Genomic DNA, 20,017 nt, shown 5'->3' with positions numbered 1-20,017 from the left:
TCCTCCTCCTCTATATAATCTCCTGTTATATCCTCCTCCTCCTCCTCCTCCTCTATATAATCTCCTGTTATATCCCCCCTCCTCCTCCTCTATATAATCTCCTGTGTCCCCCCCCCCCTCCTCCTCTATATAATCTCCTGTTATATCCCCCCCCTCCTCCTCCTCTATATAATCTCCTGTTATATCCCCCTCCTCCTCCTCTATATAATCTCCTGTTATATCCCCCCCCTCCTCCTCCTCTATATAATCTCCTGTTATATCCCCCCCCCTCCTCCTCCTCTATATAATCTCCTGTTATATCCCCCCTCCTCCTCCTCTATATAATCTCCTGTTATATCCCCCTCCTCCTCCTCTATATAATCTCCTGTTATATCCCCCCCCCTCCTCCTCTATATAATCTCCTGTTATATCCCCCTCCTCCTCCTCTATATAATCTCCTGTTATATCCCCCCCCCTCCTCCTCCTCTATATAATCTCCTGTTATATCCCCCCTCCTCCTCCTCTATATAATCTCCTGTTATATCCCCCCTCCTCCTCCTCTATATAATCTCCTGTTATATCCCCCTCCTCCTCCTCTATATAATCTCCTGTTATATCCCCCTGCTCCTCCTCTATATAATCTCCTGTTATATCCCCCTCCTCCTCCTCTATATAATCTCCTGTTATATCCCCCCCCCTCCTCCTCCTCTATATAATCTCCTGTTATATCCCCCCCCCTCCTCCTCCTCTATATAATCTCCTGTTATATCCCCCCCCCTCCTCCTCCTCTATATAATCTCCTGTTATATCCCCCCTCCTCCTCCTCTATATAATCTCCTGTTATATCCCCCCTCCTCCTCCTCTATATAATCTCCTGTTATATCCCCCCTCCTCCTCCTCTATATAATCTCCTGTTATATCCCCCCTCCTCCTCCTCTATATAATCTCCTGTTATATCCCCTCCTCCTCCTCTATATAATCTCCTGTTATATCCCCCCCCTCCTCCTCTATATAATCTCCTGTTATATCCCCCCCCTCCTCCTCTATATAATCTCCTGTGTCCCCCCTCCTCCTCCTCTATATAATCTCCTGTTATATCCCCCCCCTCCTCCTCTATATAATCTCCTGTGCCCCCCCTCCTCCTCCTCTATATAATCTCCTGGTATATCCCCCCTCCTCCTCCTCTATATAATCTCCTGTTATATCCCCCCTCCTCCTCCTCTATATAATCTCCTGGTATATCCCCCCTCCTCCTCCTCTATATAATCTCCTGGTATATCCCCCCTCCTCCTCCTCTATATAATCTCCTGGTATATCCCCCCTCCTCCTCCTCTATATAATCTCCTGGTATATCCCCCCTCCTCCTCCTCTATATAATCTCCTGGTATATCCCCCCTCCTCCTCCTCTATATAATCTCCTGGTATATCCCCCCTCCTCCTCCTCTATATAATCTCCTGTTATATCCCCCTCCTCCTCCTCTATATAATCTCCTGTTATATCCTCCTCCTCCTCCTCCTCCTCTATATAATCTCCTGTTATATCCCCCCTCCTCTATATAATCTCCTGTGTCCCCCCCTCCTCCTCCTCTATATAATCTCCTGTTATATCCCCCCTCCTCCTCCTCTATATAATCTCCTGGTATATCCCACCTCCTCCTCTATATAAATGTCTGTGTCCCCCCCTGGTTATCTCCCTCTCTGCCGTCTTGTACCTGAGTATTTCCCGGCTATTAATACCTATTCCTCCTCCTTTAGGATCTCCCTGCCGCCTCATGTTCCTTGGAGAGATCCCCAGCGCCAGAGGCCATGTCTCTCCTGTGTGTGCGAGGTAAGTGCTCGCTGTCACCCCCTGCACCCACCAGCTCATTACTTGTCCCTATTATTAGACTTTGTCATTTCCGTTTATTGATTGTCAGCTCTTCAGTCTGGTGATTGTCTGTTTTCCTCCGCGGCGACCCCTCTCTGCGCTTGTTGGCACTTTCTGGCGCTGCAATATCCCCTGTGGGTGCTGTCCTCTGCCGTGCACCCCCCTGCACTTGTTGGCACTTTCCACTCCTGTCCACTGAGCTTGTGGGTGCTCTCCTCTGCCGCCCCTGCCCCCTCCGCTCTTATGGGCGCTCTCCAGCGCAGCCCCTGCCTGGCGCTTGTGGGCACTCTCCTCCATTGTGCACCCCCTCCCCGCTGCTTGTGGGTGCTCTCCTCTGCTGCGCACCCACTCCGATGTGCTTTTGGGCGCTCTCCTCTACAGTGCATCACCCTGGTCTTGTGGGTGCTCTCCTCTGCTGCCCCTGTCCCCGCCCCCTGGTCTTGTGGGTACTCTCCTCCGCCGTGCACCCCCCTGCGCTTGTTGGCACCCCTGGCGCGGCCAGCATCTCATTAGCCTTAGTCGGGATTGTGTCTGTGTAGTTGGTGGTTTATTGGGCGCGCTGCTTCTTTGCTGTGTAAATACCTGGATTAGGAGGTTTGCACTGTAGTCCTGGGTGGCTGCCGTGGTGCCGCATAGCTGGGATGGTTGTGCTGTCACCCGGGTGCCTGGTCTGGAGAACACCCTCCTTTGTCTCTTTGCTCCTTCTATTAGACATTTCTCAGTATTGTGCTGGAGACCTTTGCTTGCTGTCGGTGAATAGAAACATTCTTGTTCCTTTGTAAAGAATAAACTTCACAGCTGGGGGTTTGCACCACTGTATTTCCTGCAGACAATTGACTGTATGGTTTTCAAGATTCTTCAAGGGGGAATCCTGAAATAAGTTTTTACTCCCCCCTATTTGCAGGACATGTGACAGCGAGCTCATGGTCCCCTATCCGGGGGGGTATAGAATCCTAGGACTCCCCTATAAAGGGTGATACTCTACTGATACTACATGATCACCTTATAATCAATGGGGTTCTCATCTAAACTCGGAGGATTTCCAGATAACCCCATTGGTTGTGTCTGAGCAGCCGGATATTGGGGTCTTACCCCCTGTGATACTTTGTGTCTGAATGGAGTTTTCAGCCTCTCATGTTTATAGATTGTAACAATTTTCCTTGTTGTTCTCATGACCCGTGAGACTTTAACTTTATCAGAAAGTTTTATTAAAGGGGTTTTCCCACAAAGACAAGTTAGGCTGTATCCACAACTTGCTGATCAGTGGGGGTCTCAGTGCTGAGACCCCCGCAGATTGCGACAGACCCCTCACCGCTCCTCAGACTAATGGAGAAGGCGCCGCGCATGACTGTTCTGCTCCATTAGTCTCTATGGAGCTAATGGAGATCGCCGAGCGCGGTGCTCTCGATCAGGCCCCTTGTTTTTGCGATGTGTGGGGGTCTCAGCACTGATCAGCAAGTTGGGCCCTATTCTGTGGATAGGGCCTAATTTGTCTTCGTTGGAAAACCACTTTAATTATGTGTTTTTATACACTCACCGGCCACTTTATTAGGTACACCTGTCCAACTGCTCGTTAACACTTAATTTCTAATCAGCCAATCACATGGCGGCAACTCAGTGCATTTCGGCATGTAGACATGGTCAAGACAATCTCCTGCAGTTCAAACCGAGCATCAGTATGGGGAAGAAAGGTGATTTGTGGCCTGTGAACGTGGCATGGTTGTTGGTGCCAGAAGGGCTGGTCTGAGTATTTCAGAAACTGCTGATCTACTGGGATTTTCACGCACAACCATCTCTAGGGTTTACAGAGAATGGTCCGAAAAAGAAAAAACATCCAGTGAGCGGCAGTTCTGTTGGCGGAAATGCCTTGTTGATGCCAGAGGTCAGAGGAGAATGGGCAGACTGGTTCAAGCTGATAGAAAGGCAACAGTGACTCAAATCGCCACCCGTTACAACCAAGGTAGGCAGAAGAGCATCTCTGAACGCACAGTACGTCCAACTTTGAGGCAGATGGGCTACAGCAGCAGAAGACCACACCGGGTGCCACTCCTTTCAGCTAAGAACAGGAAACTGAGGCTACAATTTGCACAAGCTCATCGAAATCGGACAGTAGAAGATTGGAAAAACGTTGCCTGGTCTGATGAGTCTCGATTTCTGCTGCGACATTCGGATGGTAGGGTCAGAATTTGGCGTCAACAACATGAAAGCGCGGATCCATCCTGCCTTGTATCAGCGGCTCAGGCTGGTGGTGCTGGTGTCATGGATCCATCCTGCCTTGTATCAGCGGCTCAGGCTGGTGGTGGTGGTGTCATGGATCCATCCTGCCTTGTATCAGCGGGTCAGGCTGGTGGTGGTGTCATGGATCCATCCTGCCTTGTATCAGCGGCTCAGGCTGGTGGTGGTGGTGTCATGGATCCATCCTGCCTTGTATCAGCGGCTCAGGCTGGTGGTGCTGGTGTCATGGATCCATCCTGCCTTGTATCAGCGGCTCAGGCTGGTGGTGGTGGTGTCATGGATCCATCCTGCCTTGTATCAGCGGCTCAGGCTGGTGGTGGTGGTGTCATGGATCCATCCTGCCTTGTATCAGCGGCTCAGGCTGGTGGTGGTGGTGTCATGGATCCATCCTGCCTTGTATCAGCGGCTCAGGCTGGTGGTGGTGGTGTCATGGATCCATCCTGCCTTGTATCAGCGGCTCAGGCTGGTGGTGCTGGTGTCATGGATCCATCCTGCCTTGTATCAGCGGCTCAGGCTGGTGGTGGTGGTGTCATGGATCCATCCTGCCTTGTATCAGCGGGTCAGGCTGGTGGTGGTGGTGTCATGGATCCATCCTGCCTTGTATCAGCGGCTCAGGCTGGTGGTGGTGGTGTCATGGTATTGTTGCTGCCCATGTCCATCCCTTTATGAGCACAATGTACCCTGTAACATCTGATGGCTACTTTCAGCAGGATAATGCGCCATGTCATAAAGCTGGAATCATCTCAGACTGGTTTCTTGAACATGACAATGAGGTCACTGGACACAAATGGCCTCCACAGTCACCAGATCTCAGTCCAATAGAGCATCTTTGGGATGTGGTGGAACGGGAGATTCGCATCATGGATGTGCAGCCGACAAATCTGCGGCAACTGTGTGATGCCATCATGTCAATATGGACCAAAATCTCTGAGGAGCTTCCAGCACCTTGTTGTATCTATGCCACGAAGAATTGAGGCAGTTCTGAAGGCAAAAGGGGTCCAACCCGTTACTAGCATGGTGGACCTAATAAAGTGGCCGGTGAGTGTGTATAGAATTGGCTACCAAATAACTAAATATGGGAAAGAATAAGCTTTTGTATGAAATGGAATAAGCCTTTACCATAATATGTTGTGGAGCCATCACACTGCCCCGGGGTCAGATGTAGATGCAGGGCTCCAGGCTGTCGGCTTTGTCTCCTTGCAACTCCTTCTCCATGCTGCAGGGGGGGGTTACACTTCAAGTGAATGTATCTTTTGAACAGAGGCACCTGGAGGTAGTGTCATATTAAAGACAAGAATCTCCTCTTTAATACTGAATCAGAATTGTGTTTTTAGGTGCCACCGAACAGGAGATATCCACTTTTAAAGCTTTTGACTGCAATTTGAACTGTGGAAATCTTCAGTTCTCTGGCACCTGGAAACACAACCCTGATGTATTTTAAATGGGATTTTCTCCTCTTTTAAATAACACCAGAACTGTGTTTCTTTGGGCTGCAATTCAAAGATATAGGTGTCTGAGGTGTTCCCCTGCCTTGACGTCTATGTACTTGCTATCAGGACGCATACAGCCGTATGGAAGTTGTGAAAGGGTTAATGGGGAATATCTATAAATTTGTAACTTGGTGCAATCAACAGGAAACTCTACACCAGCCGTGGATAAGTCCTGTCCCATGGCCGGTGCTCTGCTCCCCGGTGCTTGTAGTGGAGGTGATGCTTCTGCTTCCAGGAAATGTGTGGATGTGTAGATAGCGATGGTTCTGGATACTGGACTCCCAGGAATTTCTAACTGCAGTAAAATGTGGAATGTGTCAAAACTCGAGGAGACTTAAAAATGATTCTAGAATATGTGATAATTAAGCAGCATGAATGAGTCTTCAAAAGGGAACCTGTCAGCAGATTTACACCAGCAGCCCCCCCTTCAGGTCAGGAATGAAATGTCCTTTCTAGAATTCCCTCTTTTATGTGAAATCTCTCCCTTTTACCTTTAAAAATATTCTCCAAAGTCATGTGACAATGAGCAGAGAAGAGTCAGATTTTGCGTGAGATAAGTCAAATTTACCAGCTGCAGGTGGAGCGTCACTTCAGACGCCTCTATTTTTAGTTCTGTAGCACCTGGAAACATGTTTTGGTGCCATATTAAAGATAAGAACCTCAGCTGTCAGATGAAAAATGCGTTTCTTGCCATTTTAACTACTTTCCTGTTCTGGAAACAACCAACCATCCGAAAGATACACAAGATACACCAGTAGCATGTTTCTTGGTGCTATAGAACTGAAGATAGGGGTGTCTGAATTGACTATCCCCCTGCAGCTTCTAAACGTGACCCATCTCATGCAAAATCTGACTCTTCTCTGCTCATCGTCACATGAGTCTGGAGTAGATTTTCTTTTCTAGGTAAATGGGTGAGATGTCACATAAAGGAGGGGATTCTAGGAAGGATGTCATTCAGTACTTGGTGATGCTGGAAGTTAAATGGGGTAAGATTTGCTGATGGGTTCCCTTTAATGTATCCGTCCTATGTTGATGCTGAGGAGTCCCCCTGTCAGTGTGGCTCAGTATATCGGCCGCTCTGTGCGCTGTGGCAGTCGGGGCGTTGCTTTTGTTGTGATTTTGCATTGTCTGCTCGGATTTCCTGATCTTATTCGTGGCTGTGCAGGGCTTTGTGCGGCCGGGAGATCACTTACAGGCAGGGGCAGAGCTGTACATTGTCTCCTGATGAGGAGGAGCAGCTGTCTGCTATATACAGGGGGAGGGGGGTATAATATAGTTTATAGTCGTCCCCATTGCCACTAAAGCAGCTTTAAAGGGGTTGGCCACTATTCAATAAGTCCCTTCCATTAGATGTGTCTCTGCAGGTATGTGCCTATGTCTTTATGCTGCCCACTGCATGTATACTTCCTCTCTCACTGCTCCAGCTCCTCCTCATGGCGTCTCCCACCTCACTGATAGAGATGGGAAGAGGCCCAGATGGGGCATAGTCTCCTGCAACAGCTCCTCCTATTCAGCAGAGCTCAGACATGTAAAGAAAGGAGTATGGGGAGTCTGCACACAGCACAAACGTAAGGGTGCAGTCACACAGGGCGTTTTTAGTCTGTTTTAAAAGCTCTCCAAGGACACCCCATGTGGCAGCACCCTAAGTAGCAGGACTGCTGAAACGCCTGATGAACAGTGAGGGGTTATCCACAAGGCAGTAGAGGCACATGGCCACAAGTCATGGACTCCACCAGATCACCGGAGGAGACATTAGCAGCAGATCCTATACTTCCTATTAGTTCTGTGCATCGACCTCCATGGATCTCTCCTGGATTGAGGTCCGGGGTATTTGTAGCCACCACCTTTGGCCTGTGCCAGAGAGATTTTATGGCTATTTCTTGAAACCTCTCACATGTATGATGAATAAAGAAAGTCTCTGATTTGGTGAAAATTTAAAGGGATATTCACATTTCAGCAAATACATTTTATTGTTTTTGTAATAAGTTCTACAATTTTCCAAAATACTTTCTGTATCAAATACTAAGTTTTCTAGATCTCTGCTTGCTGTCCATCTACAGGAAGCTTCCAGTGGACAGAAATCTGACCATGGTCACACAGGTGCACTGCTCGTTATAACCCCCGTCATGTGATGTCACACAGGTGCACTGCTCGTTATAACCCCCGTCATGTGATGTCACACAGGTGCACTGCTCGTTATAACCCCTGTCATGTGATGTCACACAGGTGCACTGCTCGTTATAACCCCTGTCATGTGATGTCACACAGGTGCACTGCTCGTTATAACCCCCGTCATGTGATGTCACACAGGTGCACTGCTCGTTATAACCCCCGTCATGTGATGTCACACAGGTGCACTGCTCGTTATAACCCCCGTCATGTGATGTCACACAGGTGCACGGCTCGTTATAACCCCCGTCATGTGATGTCACACAGGTGCACGGCTCTGTTATATCCCTGGTCATGTGATGTCACACAGGTGCACGGCTCTGTTATATCCCCGGTCATGTGATGTCACACAGGTGCACGGCTCTGTTATATCCCCGGTCATGTGATGTCACACAGGTGCACGGCTCTGTTATATCCCCGGTCATGTGATGTCACACAGGTGCACGGCTCATTATATCCCTGGTCATGTGATGTCACACAGGTGCACGGCTCATTATATCCCTGGTCATGTGATGTCACACAGGTGCACTGCTCGTTATAACCCCCGTCATGTGATGTCACACAGGTGCACTGCTCGTTATAACCCCCGTCATGTGATGTCACACAGGTGCACTGCTCGTTATAACCCCCGTCATGTGATGTCACACAGGTGCACGGCTCTGTTATATCCCTGGTCATGTGATGTCACACAGGTGCACGGCTCTGTTATATCCCTGGTCATGTGATGTCACACAGGTGCACGGCTCTGTTATATCCCCGGTCATGTGATGTCACACAGGTGCACGGCTCTGTTATATCCCCGGTCATGTGATGTCACACAGGTGCACGGCTCATTATATCCCTGGTCATGTGATGTCACACAGGTGCACGGCTCATTATATCCCTGGTCATGTGATGTCACACAGGTGCACTGCTCGTTATAACCCCCGTCATGTGATGCCACACAGGCGCACTGCTCGTTATAACCCCCGTCATGTGATGTCACACAGGTGCACGGCTCGTTATAACCCCCGTCATGTGATGCCACACAGGTGCACGGCTCGTTATAACCCCCGTCATGTGATGCCACACAGGTGCACGGCTCGTTATAACCCCTGTCATGTGATGCCACACAGGTGCACGGCTCGTTATAACCCCCGTCATGTGATGTCACACAGGTGCACGGCACATGACCAGGGAAGGTGCACTGCTCTTTATAACCCCCGTCATGTGATGCCACACAGGTGCACTGCTCTTTATAACCCCCGTCATGTGATGTCACACAGGTGCACGGCTCTGTTATATCCCCGGTCATGTGATGTCACACAGGTGCACTGCTCTTTATAACCCCCGTCATGTGATGTCACACAGGTGCACTGCGCATGTAACTGTGCCTGGGCCAGAACCAAACACACAGGTGCACTGCTCATGCTGGTATATACGCTGGGGGATAGTGTGACGTTGGAGCTGGTGGCCGGGAGGAGATGGAGGGACAGGACTGCAGGTTCTGCTCCTGCCCCTCCGTTACTTCATCTTGGACACATGCACAGTACAGAATTGGCTTCTATGAAGTCTCTTTTCCAGATGTTCGTTCCTCGTAGCGTTGCGCTGCCTCAGGGGCTCCGGTACAATCTGCAGTAATGTCTGTGCTGGGGCTGATGTATCTTATCAGCGGGCGCCGCGTCCTATGTGTTCACAGCGCTGCAGACAACGTGCGATCCATCATCCGCACAAGGGAGGATCCCGGCATAATCCTATTTCTGGCGCTGGATTGTTCGCCTCCGTAATGACGGTTTTCCCACATGACTTGTAATGTAAACTGTGATCAGCGGCGGCGCCTCCGTGTGCCGGAGAGATGTCAGGTCTCCTGTCACCGGGAAGACGGGATATAATAATCCACCACCTGGTGATTGGAGGGTGCGGCGGAGTTAGCAGTGATATTATCTCCAGTAGTGAGCGATGGTGTAATAACCCCCCGAGAATATCCAATGGGGGTGGTAGTACCTGGAATGGGGGTGGTAGTACCTGGAATGGGGGTGGTAGTACCTGGAATGGGGTCGGCCTGTGTTCACACCAGCATCATGACATCTGATCTACTCTGTGACTGTAAGACCTCAGCAGAGATCTCTTCTTGTAACCATTGGCTGCTGTGTATCAGAGATATCAAATAAGATTATGCAGAACAGAGTTTTCAGGGTTTCCATCCTCCGCTTGCTGTCAGTGACTGGGAACGTTTCATTTATGTCCAGAGATCTTGGCAATGAAGATGAAAGAAAGTGCACAGCGAGTCACCTGGAGGAGCAGCAGGTATGGTGGAGGGGAGTGCGGTTTGGATATCCACCATGTGGGCCCGGCCTCCGGTACCAGGGTCCAGGTATCAGGTCAGCAGATACTTGTGTGTTACAGGGAGGTTCTGGATGACTATAACTTGGTATATGATCTCAAACATGGAGGCTTAAGTTACATTGCCCTTTAAGAATGATCTGCGGCTGCACTTTGCAGATGAATATAAGCTATTGCTCCCTGGTTTCAGCCCTTTCATGCTGGGTTATACTATCATCCTGTGACAATGGCTCCCGCAGGTGGGGACGGATCAGGTTGCAAGTGAATAGTCGGGTCTTGTAGATGATGCGTGGGAAAGGTGAATGGATCCGAGCAGATTGTGAACGTTAGACAAGGAGGTGAGGGCTGCCCCAAAAAATGCAGATTTTGTTCTGATCTATACGGCACAGAACCTACAAGAAGTGCTCCAAGGACCAGGTTATGGGTGCCTCTGATTAGCGGTGGTAGGTCACACAGGGCAATGCAGTGTATAGCTGGAGGGTCCTGACCCCTGGCCACCAGAGAAGTATAACATGGAAGTATTGGGCGGGTGTAAGTGTCACCTACCTGATTACTGGGGACCCTGTGTCCTGCCATCATATGATTGTCACTGGGACATGTACCACCTACCATCGCGCACACCCTTAGTGGTAGTAATGTCTTATAACAACGAACCCGGGGGTCAGGGCGGTGACCCTGGAGATCTGTGCCAGTGATGGAGAACCATTTAGAGGGCCAGTGCCAAAAACCCACATTTATCTACACGGCAACTCAACCAGCAAATTTCAGTCCTGAGGACACCAATACTATGGAAAGGAGGGAGATTCGGATCATCCTTGCACCTTCTCTCCTGTGTGGCAAACCCTGTGCTGGGGCGACGGCCCACAGAGAGGCCTCTGAGTACCACCTCAGGCACCCGGGCCATAGGTTCGCCACAACTGATCTCCCAACGTCAAGGAAATCTACCACCAACATTGATCCTGATAAACCAGCTACAGTACTCAGTGACTCAAGGTTCCCTGGTAATCTGCTTATTTTTGTAACCCATGGCCTCCTTCCTGGTAAAATCAACTTGTATAATTATGCTAATGGGCCAGAAGGGCCTCCCCCCATCCTGTAGCTTCACAGGATGTTACACGGTCTCCTTTCCTTGCTTCCTGTGTAATCTCACACAGAGGGAGGGGTGGAAGTGCTACACAGTGTAAGGCTACATTCACACTGATGTGTGCCCGCCGTACTGTAGCATGGCGGGCACACCTCTGCATCGGGGAGACGAGGAAGCGCTGCTCACCCCCTGCCCCTCTCCATAGAGGAACATAGTGGACTGTACCGTATTCCGAGATAACATGGGACATGTCCCATCTTTTCACGGGGTACAGAACGGTACAGTACCACTCCCGTAGGGCAGCGTGCGCCCATTGCCGGCTATGGGGGATGCTAGGTTATGTTTTCCAGGTTTTGGGGTCAGTGCTCCCTTAAGAAGACCCCGTAAGCCCTTTATGTGACATTGATTTCTAGAATAGAGAATAACAAAATGTAATATAATAGGAATATAATCTGAATCCTGTATCTATAGGTCAGAGAAGCGACAGATCCGACGTGTTTTATGTTCTGTGCATCCACCACCTGCACAGATAAAAGGGGCGCGGGGGCCGCACTTGATGTATTGTGTCTCCCTCTTATGTCTCGCACAATGTAAAGCCCTGGCTCTGCTCCCTGGAAGATCTTAGTCACTGGTTTTCTATATTCCTTCATCTATAGCCAAAGCCTTAACCCTTTACCTTCCTGCATAGCCTAGAAGTTTACAACGTACTGTAAACTGTGTACACTGCTCCCATTGGCCAAACCATCAGCAATCACTTACACGCTCCTGTCGCTTGCACCTCAAAAATATTTCCAGAATCCGTCATTTCATGAGCATGGAAACCTCTAAAAGACTAATTGTAGCATTTATTCGCTCTTGTAGACTACTGTAGCTCCCTACTAGTCGCTCTTCCTCTTACTAAACTCTCTTTACTTTACAATCTATTCTTACTGCAGCAGCCAGAATGGCTTATCACTCCCGCTGCTCCACGTGTGCCTCCAGACTATGTCACTGCACTGGCCGCCTATCACCTTCTGCATGAAATTTAAATTAATCAACCTCATCCGCAAAATTCTGCACGGAGCCGCCCCTCGTCCGCAAAATCCTGCACGGAGCCGCCCCTCGTCCGCAAAATCCTGCGCGAAGCCGCCCCTCGTCCGCAAAATCCTGCGCGAAGCCGCCCCTCGTCCGCAAAATCCTGCGCGGAGCCGCCCCTCGTCCGCAAAATCCTGCACGGAGCCGCCCCTCGTCCGCAAAATCCTGCACGGAGCCGCCCCTCGTCCGCAAAATCCTGCACGGAGCCGCCCCTCGTCCGCAAAATCGTGCACGGAGCCGCCCCTCGTCCGCAAAATTGTGCACGGAGCCGCCCCTCGTCCGTAAAATTTGTGCACGGAGCCGCCCCTCGTCCGTAAAATTTGTGCACGGAGCCGCCCCTCGTCCGTAAAATTTGTGCACGGAGCCGCCCCTCGTCCGTAAAATTTGTGCACGGAGCCGCCCCTCGTCCGTAAAATTTGTGCACGGAGCCGCCCCTCGTCCGTAAAATTTGTGCACGGAGCCGCCCCTCGTCCGCAAAACTCAGCTGCTGACCTTGTTACTGTGTATCGTGATATTGTGTCTTATTCTTCTCCTAATTTGTTACATTTTACTTCCACTGACACATTGTAGCAGCCTGCAGTCCAGGATTTGTAGCCCAGGCTGGAGCTAATGTAGCAAACTCTCTGCTTTGTTAGTCCCGGATTGGGTTTCAGACTCTGATTAGGGGGCCACAGTGGTTAAAGGGGATGTCCCACTAAGGATCTTTACTTTCTATCCCAGCGTTCACATGTTTCTAGGGTAGCCTTGGTCTAAGAATAGAAAATCCAAATCCTCACCTGTGCGCACCCCCTGGGTCCAGCGGCGTGTCTCTGGATCAGGGACATGTGGTTCTGTAGTCCTGTTCCATTCTATCAGATCTGATCGCTTAGGAGAGCCGCCACAGCTCAGTGTTGGAATATCCTATGATATGTTATCCTTCTAGGTATCTGATCATGGACCTCCCTGTACCCGCTGTAAGGACCTTTGCCGCAGGTCCTGCTCCTGGCGCGGTGCCAATCCCTGGCAGCACACATCCCCCGCTGCAGACGCCTGGCGCAGAATATACTTGTCCTAAGTGACAAATCTCTATAATGTCCTCTAATATGTTGTAGGTACCAGGGTGGTCTCCAGGGGACGTGGTCTACGTGGCGGCATGATGCACTGAGGATGAATGGTTGTTGTTTTTTCTTTTTCCTCCTGATTTTTTATTAATCCACGCTCAGTTATTTCTTCCCTTCCATTTGGAGCGCTGTAATCCTCTTATGCTGTGTATCGTCCTCTCGCAGCTGAGGCCTCGGTGCAGGGTTGTGGCTGCAGCTGTCGCTCTCTGCAGTCATCGTCTTACACTATGGGCCCCTAGTCTCCGCTTTACACCCCGCGCTGTGCTCTCCTCCTCCTCCTGTGCTCCGGACGTGGAATTTACAGAAATTGAGAATTTATTCTCGTTCTTCCTGTTCACACGCAGCGATGGCGACCTATTACCTTGTCTCACTTATTTCCCCATCAAATACAATGTGATTCCATGGTGATTAGTTGTTGTATTTTGATGGTGTTTGGGTTCTGTGCCTTTAGCTGTGCACTGTGGGTGGGCTCTGTGGCCAAGGACTGGGGTCGGGCCGACATCACGGACTGTAGCCTGGGTGAGTGGCAGTGGATGAGGTGGGGCCGTTGACAGATATTTCTGATTTTCCTATTGCACTGTGAATATTTACAATAATTACTTTGGATTTGGTCATGTGACCTTGTTACCCTCATGTGTCTTTGCTGCCCCCGTGTTAACACTACATTTTTCACTGCTAAATATGATGATGAAATCCCTATGGTGCCTCCATGTGAGACCTTAGGGGTCAGTGGCACCAGGGTGTCGGCCATATACCACGTCTTTACCTGGCAGTTATTACCCGTGGCCTCCTGCGGTGGCTCTTCTATAACCGTTTCTAGTATTGTACAATCATTAGTCTCATTCAGTCGCCGTCGCGCTTTCCCCTGCTGCGGTTTTATTATGCGTAGATCCTGCGCCGTGATATATTGTTATCAGAAAACACCCACTGAGAAGTTTTCAATTTGTGAACGTCTTGGATCTGAAAAGGAGAGAAAAGATATTCAATTCGCAGGACGCAGCAGGCGGCAAGGAGCGCCGGGATGGTGACGCCAGGGCTGGCTCCAGGCTTGTACCTCACTCAGGAGTTCTGTGCCGCTGGGGGAGCGGGGTCCCCATTGCTGGGCTGCAGGGGCTGGGGGAGCGGGGTCCCCATTGCTGGGCTGCATGGGCTGGGGGAGCGGGGTCCCCATTGTGGGGCACAGCGGCTGGGGGAGCGGGGTCCCCTTGCGCGGCGCAGGGGCTGGGGGAGCGGGGTCCCCATTGCGGGGCGCAGGGGCTGGGGGAGCGGGGTCCCCTTGCGCGGCGCAGGGGCTGGGGGAGCGGGGTCCCCATTGCGGGGCGCAGGGGCTGGGGGAGCGGGGTCCCCTTTGCGTTGGTGCTTCTATAGGGGGTGCACCCAGCTCTCCCATCACTTGGACTGGTATAGAAATCTGCATTGTTCATAAGTTCCAGTTTCTTATTGTTCTCCTTGTACTTCTGGCATTCAGTTCATGAACCAGAGTGCTCAGGATGAGCAGTAGACACTTCTCTGAGTACTTGTGGGCCCTCCACTTCTAGTGGTTCTCCTGGACCTGGGGCCTGATTTGCCTTCAGTATTTTAGTCCATTAAGATGTAGAAACTGTGGAATGTCACTTTGTGTAAGAATGAAGCCGGAATCCGGAGAATCCAGAGAATGCGCTCAGCGAATATCTGCATTGTTTGGGTCCGGCACAGATGACAGTCAGAGCTGCGGTTCTGTTACTAATCATCAGGGAGCCCCTGTATGCTGGCGCTGTCCGGTATGAAATTCATGAGTAGAATCCCAGAGCTACAGTAGAGACTGACACCTGTATAATAGTCACCTCCCAGGAACCTAAAGGGCCAACACACCCGGGGGCTTCTAGTGAGTTAGAGAAGCGGCTCAGCATTCTGGGGAGGATAGGGGGCAACTAACGCCGCTATCTGGAAACATTTGTGACCAGTTTGGAAGAGATTTGACTAGGGGGCAGTATAGTCACCAGGACGGTACATGTGTGTATTATCCCTGTACTGTGACATCACTGTGTGTATTATCTCTGTACTGTGACATCACTGTGTGTATTATCCCTGTACTGTGACATCGCTGTGTGTATTATCTCTGTACTGTGACATCACTGTGTGTATTATCCTGTACTGTGACATCGCTGTGTGTATTATCCCTGTACTGTGACATCACTGTATGTATTATCCCAGTACTGTGACATCACTGTGTGTATTATCTCTGTACTGTGACATCACTGTGTGTATTATCTCTGTACTGTGACATCACTGTGTGTATTATCTCTGTACTGTGACATCGCTGTGTGTATTATCCATGTACTGTGACATCGCTGTGTGTATTATCCCTGTACTGTGACATCACTGTGTGTATTATCCCTGTACTGTGACATCACTGTGTGTATTATCCCTGTACTGTGACATCACTGTGTGTATTATTCCTGTACTGTGACATCACTGTGTGTATTATCCCTGTACTGTGACATCGCTGTGTGCATTATCCCTGTACTGTGACATCACTGTGTGTATTATCCCTGTACTGTGACATCGCTGTGTGTATTATCCCTGTACTGTGACATCACTGTGTGTATTATCGCTGTACTGTGACATCACTGTGTGTATTATCCCTGTACTGTGACATCACTGTGTGTATTATCTCTGTACTGTGACATCACTGTGTGTATTATCCCCTGTACTGTGACATCACTGTGTATATTATCCCCTGTACTGTGACATCACTGTGTATATTATCCCCTGTACTGTGACATCACTGTGTATATTATCCCCTGTACTGTGACATCACTGTGTATATTATCCCCTGTACTGTGACATCACTGTGTGTATTATCCCTGTACTGTGACTCATTGTTCCTGTGTGTACAGTATTTAGTAGATGCTGGAGCTGTAGACCTAATGATAGAAGTGTCTGAGGGTCAGGGCCGGTTCTAGATGAAGTGGGGCCCTGGGCAAAACTAAAAGTGGGGCCCCAAAATAAGTCTCACAGTCAGTAAGAGGCTCCTTTAGTCTGGTAAAACAAACTGTAATATGGGAGAATTTTATAGGAGATAGATGATAAAAACTGTAATAACTAGAGATCTGCTTTTCAGCTCGAAACTTTAAGACCGTCACAAACTGCAAAATATAATAATAAAACAGAATAAAAAGAAAAGGCGCCATAAAACCAGGCAGACAACCAGGCCATGCAATTGGCAAATAACATGGAAAATTTCCTCTATAATTTGTACAAATCCAGATACTTATATAAAGAAAATCTACTTTCCTAAACCAGTAAGATGTGAGGCGATCACACAGACCCCACACCAATATATTCACCAAAATATGCAGCAAAGGGAACGTTACATCCACAGGGGACACCAAACTGTGTGAGCGTCACACAGATGTATCATTATACGCTCCTTACACAATGTAACACAAATATATAACTATACAGGCGGTCCCCTACTTAAGGACACCCGACTTACAGACAACCCATAGTTACAGACGGACCCCTCTGCCCACTGTGACCTCTGGTGACCTCTCTGGATGTTACTATAGTCCCAGGATGCAATGATCAGCTGTAAGGTGTCTGTAATGAAGCTTTATTGATAATTCTTGGTCCAATTACACCAAAAATTTTGAAACTCCAATTGTCACTGGGGCAAAAGAAAAAAAATTGTCTAGAACTTCCATTATAAAATATACAGTTTCGACTTACATACAAATTCAACTTAAGAACAAACCTCCAGACCCTATCTTTTATGTAACCCGGGGACTGCCTGTATATCCATAACCCGAGCTAATGAGATAATAAAAGTCACTATTAGATGTCGCCATTGTATCAGCCGCACAATAACAGAACCCCCCGCGCTTCATAACAATGAGAACGTCATAACATGGGTGTAAGTAATGGGGGATGATGGGAAATAAGAACTGTATTCCAGAACATGTGTGTGTCTTTGGTGTTACATATAGCTGTATGGACATGTTCTGGGTCGTGGTGTTATATATATATATAATAGGGACATTAGGGGAAGAGGATCGAATGTTCATCGTATCAGTCAATTTTTGCAAAAAAAAAACTATCACGAAATAAAAGGCAATAAGAGAGAAAGTGTGTTCTTAGATAGTTCTGGATAGAGAAGGGTTAAAAACATGAATATTAGTTGATATTATCCCTTCTCAGAATGTAGTAACATATAAAGTGAATATTTCCATTATCTGTGCGGTGCAGCAGCTCCTGTGTGCAGCTAATTCTCCCTGCAGCCTGATGGCTGAGAATCTGGAGAGGGGGGAGGGGGATCACACTTCAGGGGGCTGTATCTCTGGCTCTGTGACACATAGAACCTCATAGAGTCTCCTCTTTTATATGAATCCAAATTTGTGTTTCTAGGTGTCAGGAAAATATCAGGAGATATTAACTGTTAAACTTCCTTTGGGAGTGATTTTTATATATAAATGGCAGCTGATATCTCTGGATCCCTGGCACCGAGAAACAAGATTCATTGGAAAGAAGAGATTCTCCCCTTTCAGGGGCCCTGGGCAATTGCCCACTTTGCCTGCCCATAGCGCCGGCCCTGCTGAGGGTCTCATTGTGACGCCAGTAATTCTGTGTTTAGTATGGAAAGTTCTGATCCGCAGACATGGGCCAGTACATTCTCGGGCCTGGATTAGATTTGCCTCACGTTGGATTCATTATTAACAAAATTAGGAGACTTGTTAAAAACTTTCCGGCTTTGATGAGTTTAGGAATCTTTAAAACTGACTGATCCTTCTCCTGTGCAGAGCTCAGTGTGTGACCTCCTACATGACCCTGCTCCCCTTAAAGGGGTTGTCCACTTGGTGTGCTCGGTGACTGACCCCCACATCACGGGGCACATCTCATGTGCTCTAGTCACTTTCTTCCGGTCCTTGTGCAGCCCCATACTGGTGGCTACCGAGGGCGATGTTTGGACCCGTGTGAGTGTCGCTCACTATCCGGCAGTCGCTGTGTGTGGTGCGGCTCTTCGCTGTTCCCCGGTCTCGGAGGAGCGCTGCTCCGCTCTGCGATGATCTCACCTTCTATATTCGCCGTATGGAAAGTCTGACGTAAGGCGCTGGATTTGGCGACTGTTTATATCTCAGTGACCTCCCGGGAGCTTCCGGAATCCCCCATGGGCGCAGCGCGGAGTAATTCCCACAATGTATCTGCAATGTTACTAAACCTCGGCTTATGGGACCACAGTCCTGGCACAGCCTGGTCCTCGGAGCATCTGGTACCGTGGCGCTTGTGGGTCGTTAGCACGTGAAGTTTCCGCTCTTCAGGTTCATGCGAGGAAGCGGGAAACATGAGCAAGCGCAAGAACCTGCAGCAGCCGTGGCCATTGTGGTGGAGATGACTGGGCTCATTGATGATGTGCATGATCCGAACTCCAGGTTCTGCACCTTAACCCGGATGTGTCGCTTGACGCCCCTAGCAACTAGTCAGGGCTGTTCTGGTGACCCAATCACAGCCATGCTAAGGGACGAAAAGCTTCCCGATTGGCTACTCTGCAGCCCATCCAGCAACATGTCCACGTTGTGCGGAGCCGCCGTATGGTGGACGCAGAACCTAATGTTTTTGGCTCCGCTTATCTGTATAGTGATGAGTTTGGGTTTACGGAGTTCGGACAAAGCTCAAACAAAAGTATTGTTTACCTGAACATCCGCCGTTATCACCTGTGATGGGTGCCGGACCCATTGCTGGTATTAACCCTTCAAATGCTGCCAAAATTTACCTCCGGCAATTGTCACTACCACAGATCTCAGGTGTTGTTCACCCTTTAAATTTTAGAGGGTCAAACCCGATCAATGAGGCTGGACCTGAACTTCTGGCTGAGGTCCATGTTTGGTACAGACCAGAACCATCGCTCATCCCTAGTCCGGAATTAGTTAGAAAGATACATTTTATTTCACTGTTTTCGACTGATTTTTTTCCCATGAGTCAGGCGACCCCTCAGATGACCCCTCAGATGACCCCTCGCTGCTCCCAGGAAAAAGGAGAAAAAGTTTTGTAAACTTCAGTTTTTCAGATAAATACAGATCCCCCCTGTGGTACTTATCCTCTGATCCTCTAGAAACCCCTCCAACCCCCTGCCCCAAACTGCAAGTTGAACATCTACTACTACTACTACACCTATTCATACTCTCTGGCACTGCTGGAGAGCCATATGCTGTTCCTGAGCTCCTCTGTACTGTAGCTTCATCGGCTGTTACACTGTGCAGGAGCCCTTCCCACACTCCTTCTGCCAGATGTAATCTCACACAGTGGAGAGGGGGTAATGCTGAGAGAGTAAGGGGACTAGAGACAGTGTAACAGTCTGTGATGAAACCGCACAAAGGGGCTCTGGAAACCCCACACAAGTCTTTCTGGCTCATTAGCATAATTTTAGGTGTTGATTTTAGAAGGAGGCCATGGATAACAAATATAAGAAGATCCCACAGTCCCGGGGCCTGGAGTAATGTCCCTGGTTTATCAGGATGGAGTCTGATGGGAGATTTCCTGCTACAGAGTAAAGAAAGATGGGAGGCCCTGCTGCAGCCCGGTCTGATGAGTAAAAATACAGCTCTTCCTACAAAATACAAGCCCCCGTATGGCTATTTTTTTTGAAACAATAAAAACATTAAGGATTTTAACCTGCAGAGAACAAAGCAGAATCTTTCATGTAAAAGACAGAAGTTCTGGG

The 20,017-nt window shown here is 49.1% G+C and overlaps 1 protein-coding gene across 9 annotated transcripts in view; it reads left to right on the top strand.

Annotated features, from left to right (window-relative positions):
* Positions 1 to 20,017, top strand: part of UNC13B (unc-13 homolog B) — a 295,618-nt gene that overhangs the window by 2,682 nt on the left and 272,919 nt on the right. For all 9 annotated transcript variants that reach the window (XM_072132773.1, XM_072132775.1, XM_072132774.1 and 6 more), the window contains exon 2: positions 1,735 to 1,807. In XM_072132773.1, the coding sequence (XP_071988874.1) occupies positions 1,786 to 1,807 (22 nt within the window). In that variant the 5' untranslated portion in view covers positions 1,735 to 1,785. The remainder of the gene's footprint in view (positions 1 to 1,734; positions 1,808 to 20,017) is intronic.

The sequence above is a fragment of the Engystomops pustulosus genome, chromosome 1 (assembly GCF_040894005.1).
Source record: "Engystomops pustulosus chromosome 1, aEngPut4.maternal, whole genome shotgun sequence".
NCBI lineage: Eukaryota > Metazoa > Chordata > Amphibia > Anura > Leptodactylidae > Engystomops > Engystomops pustulosus.
This window is presented reverse-complemented; position numbering and strand designations above follow the sequence as displayed.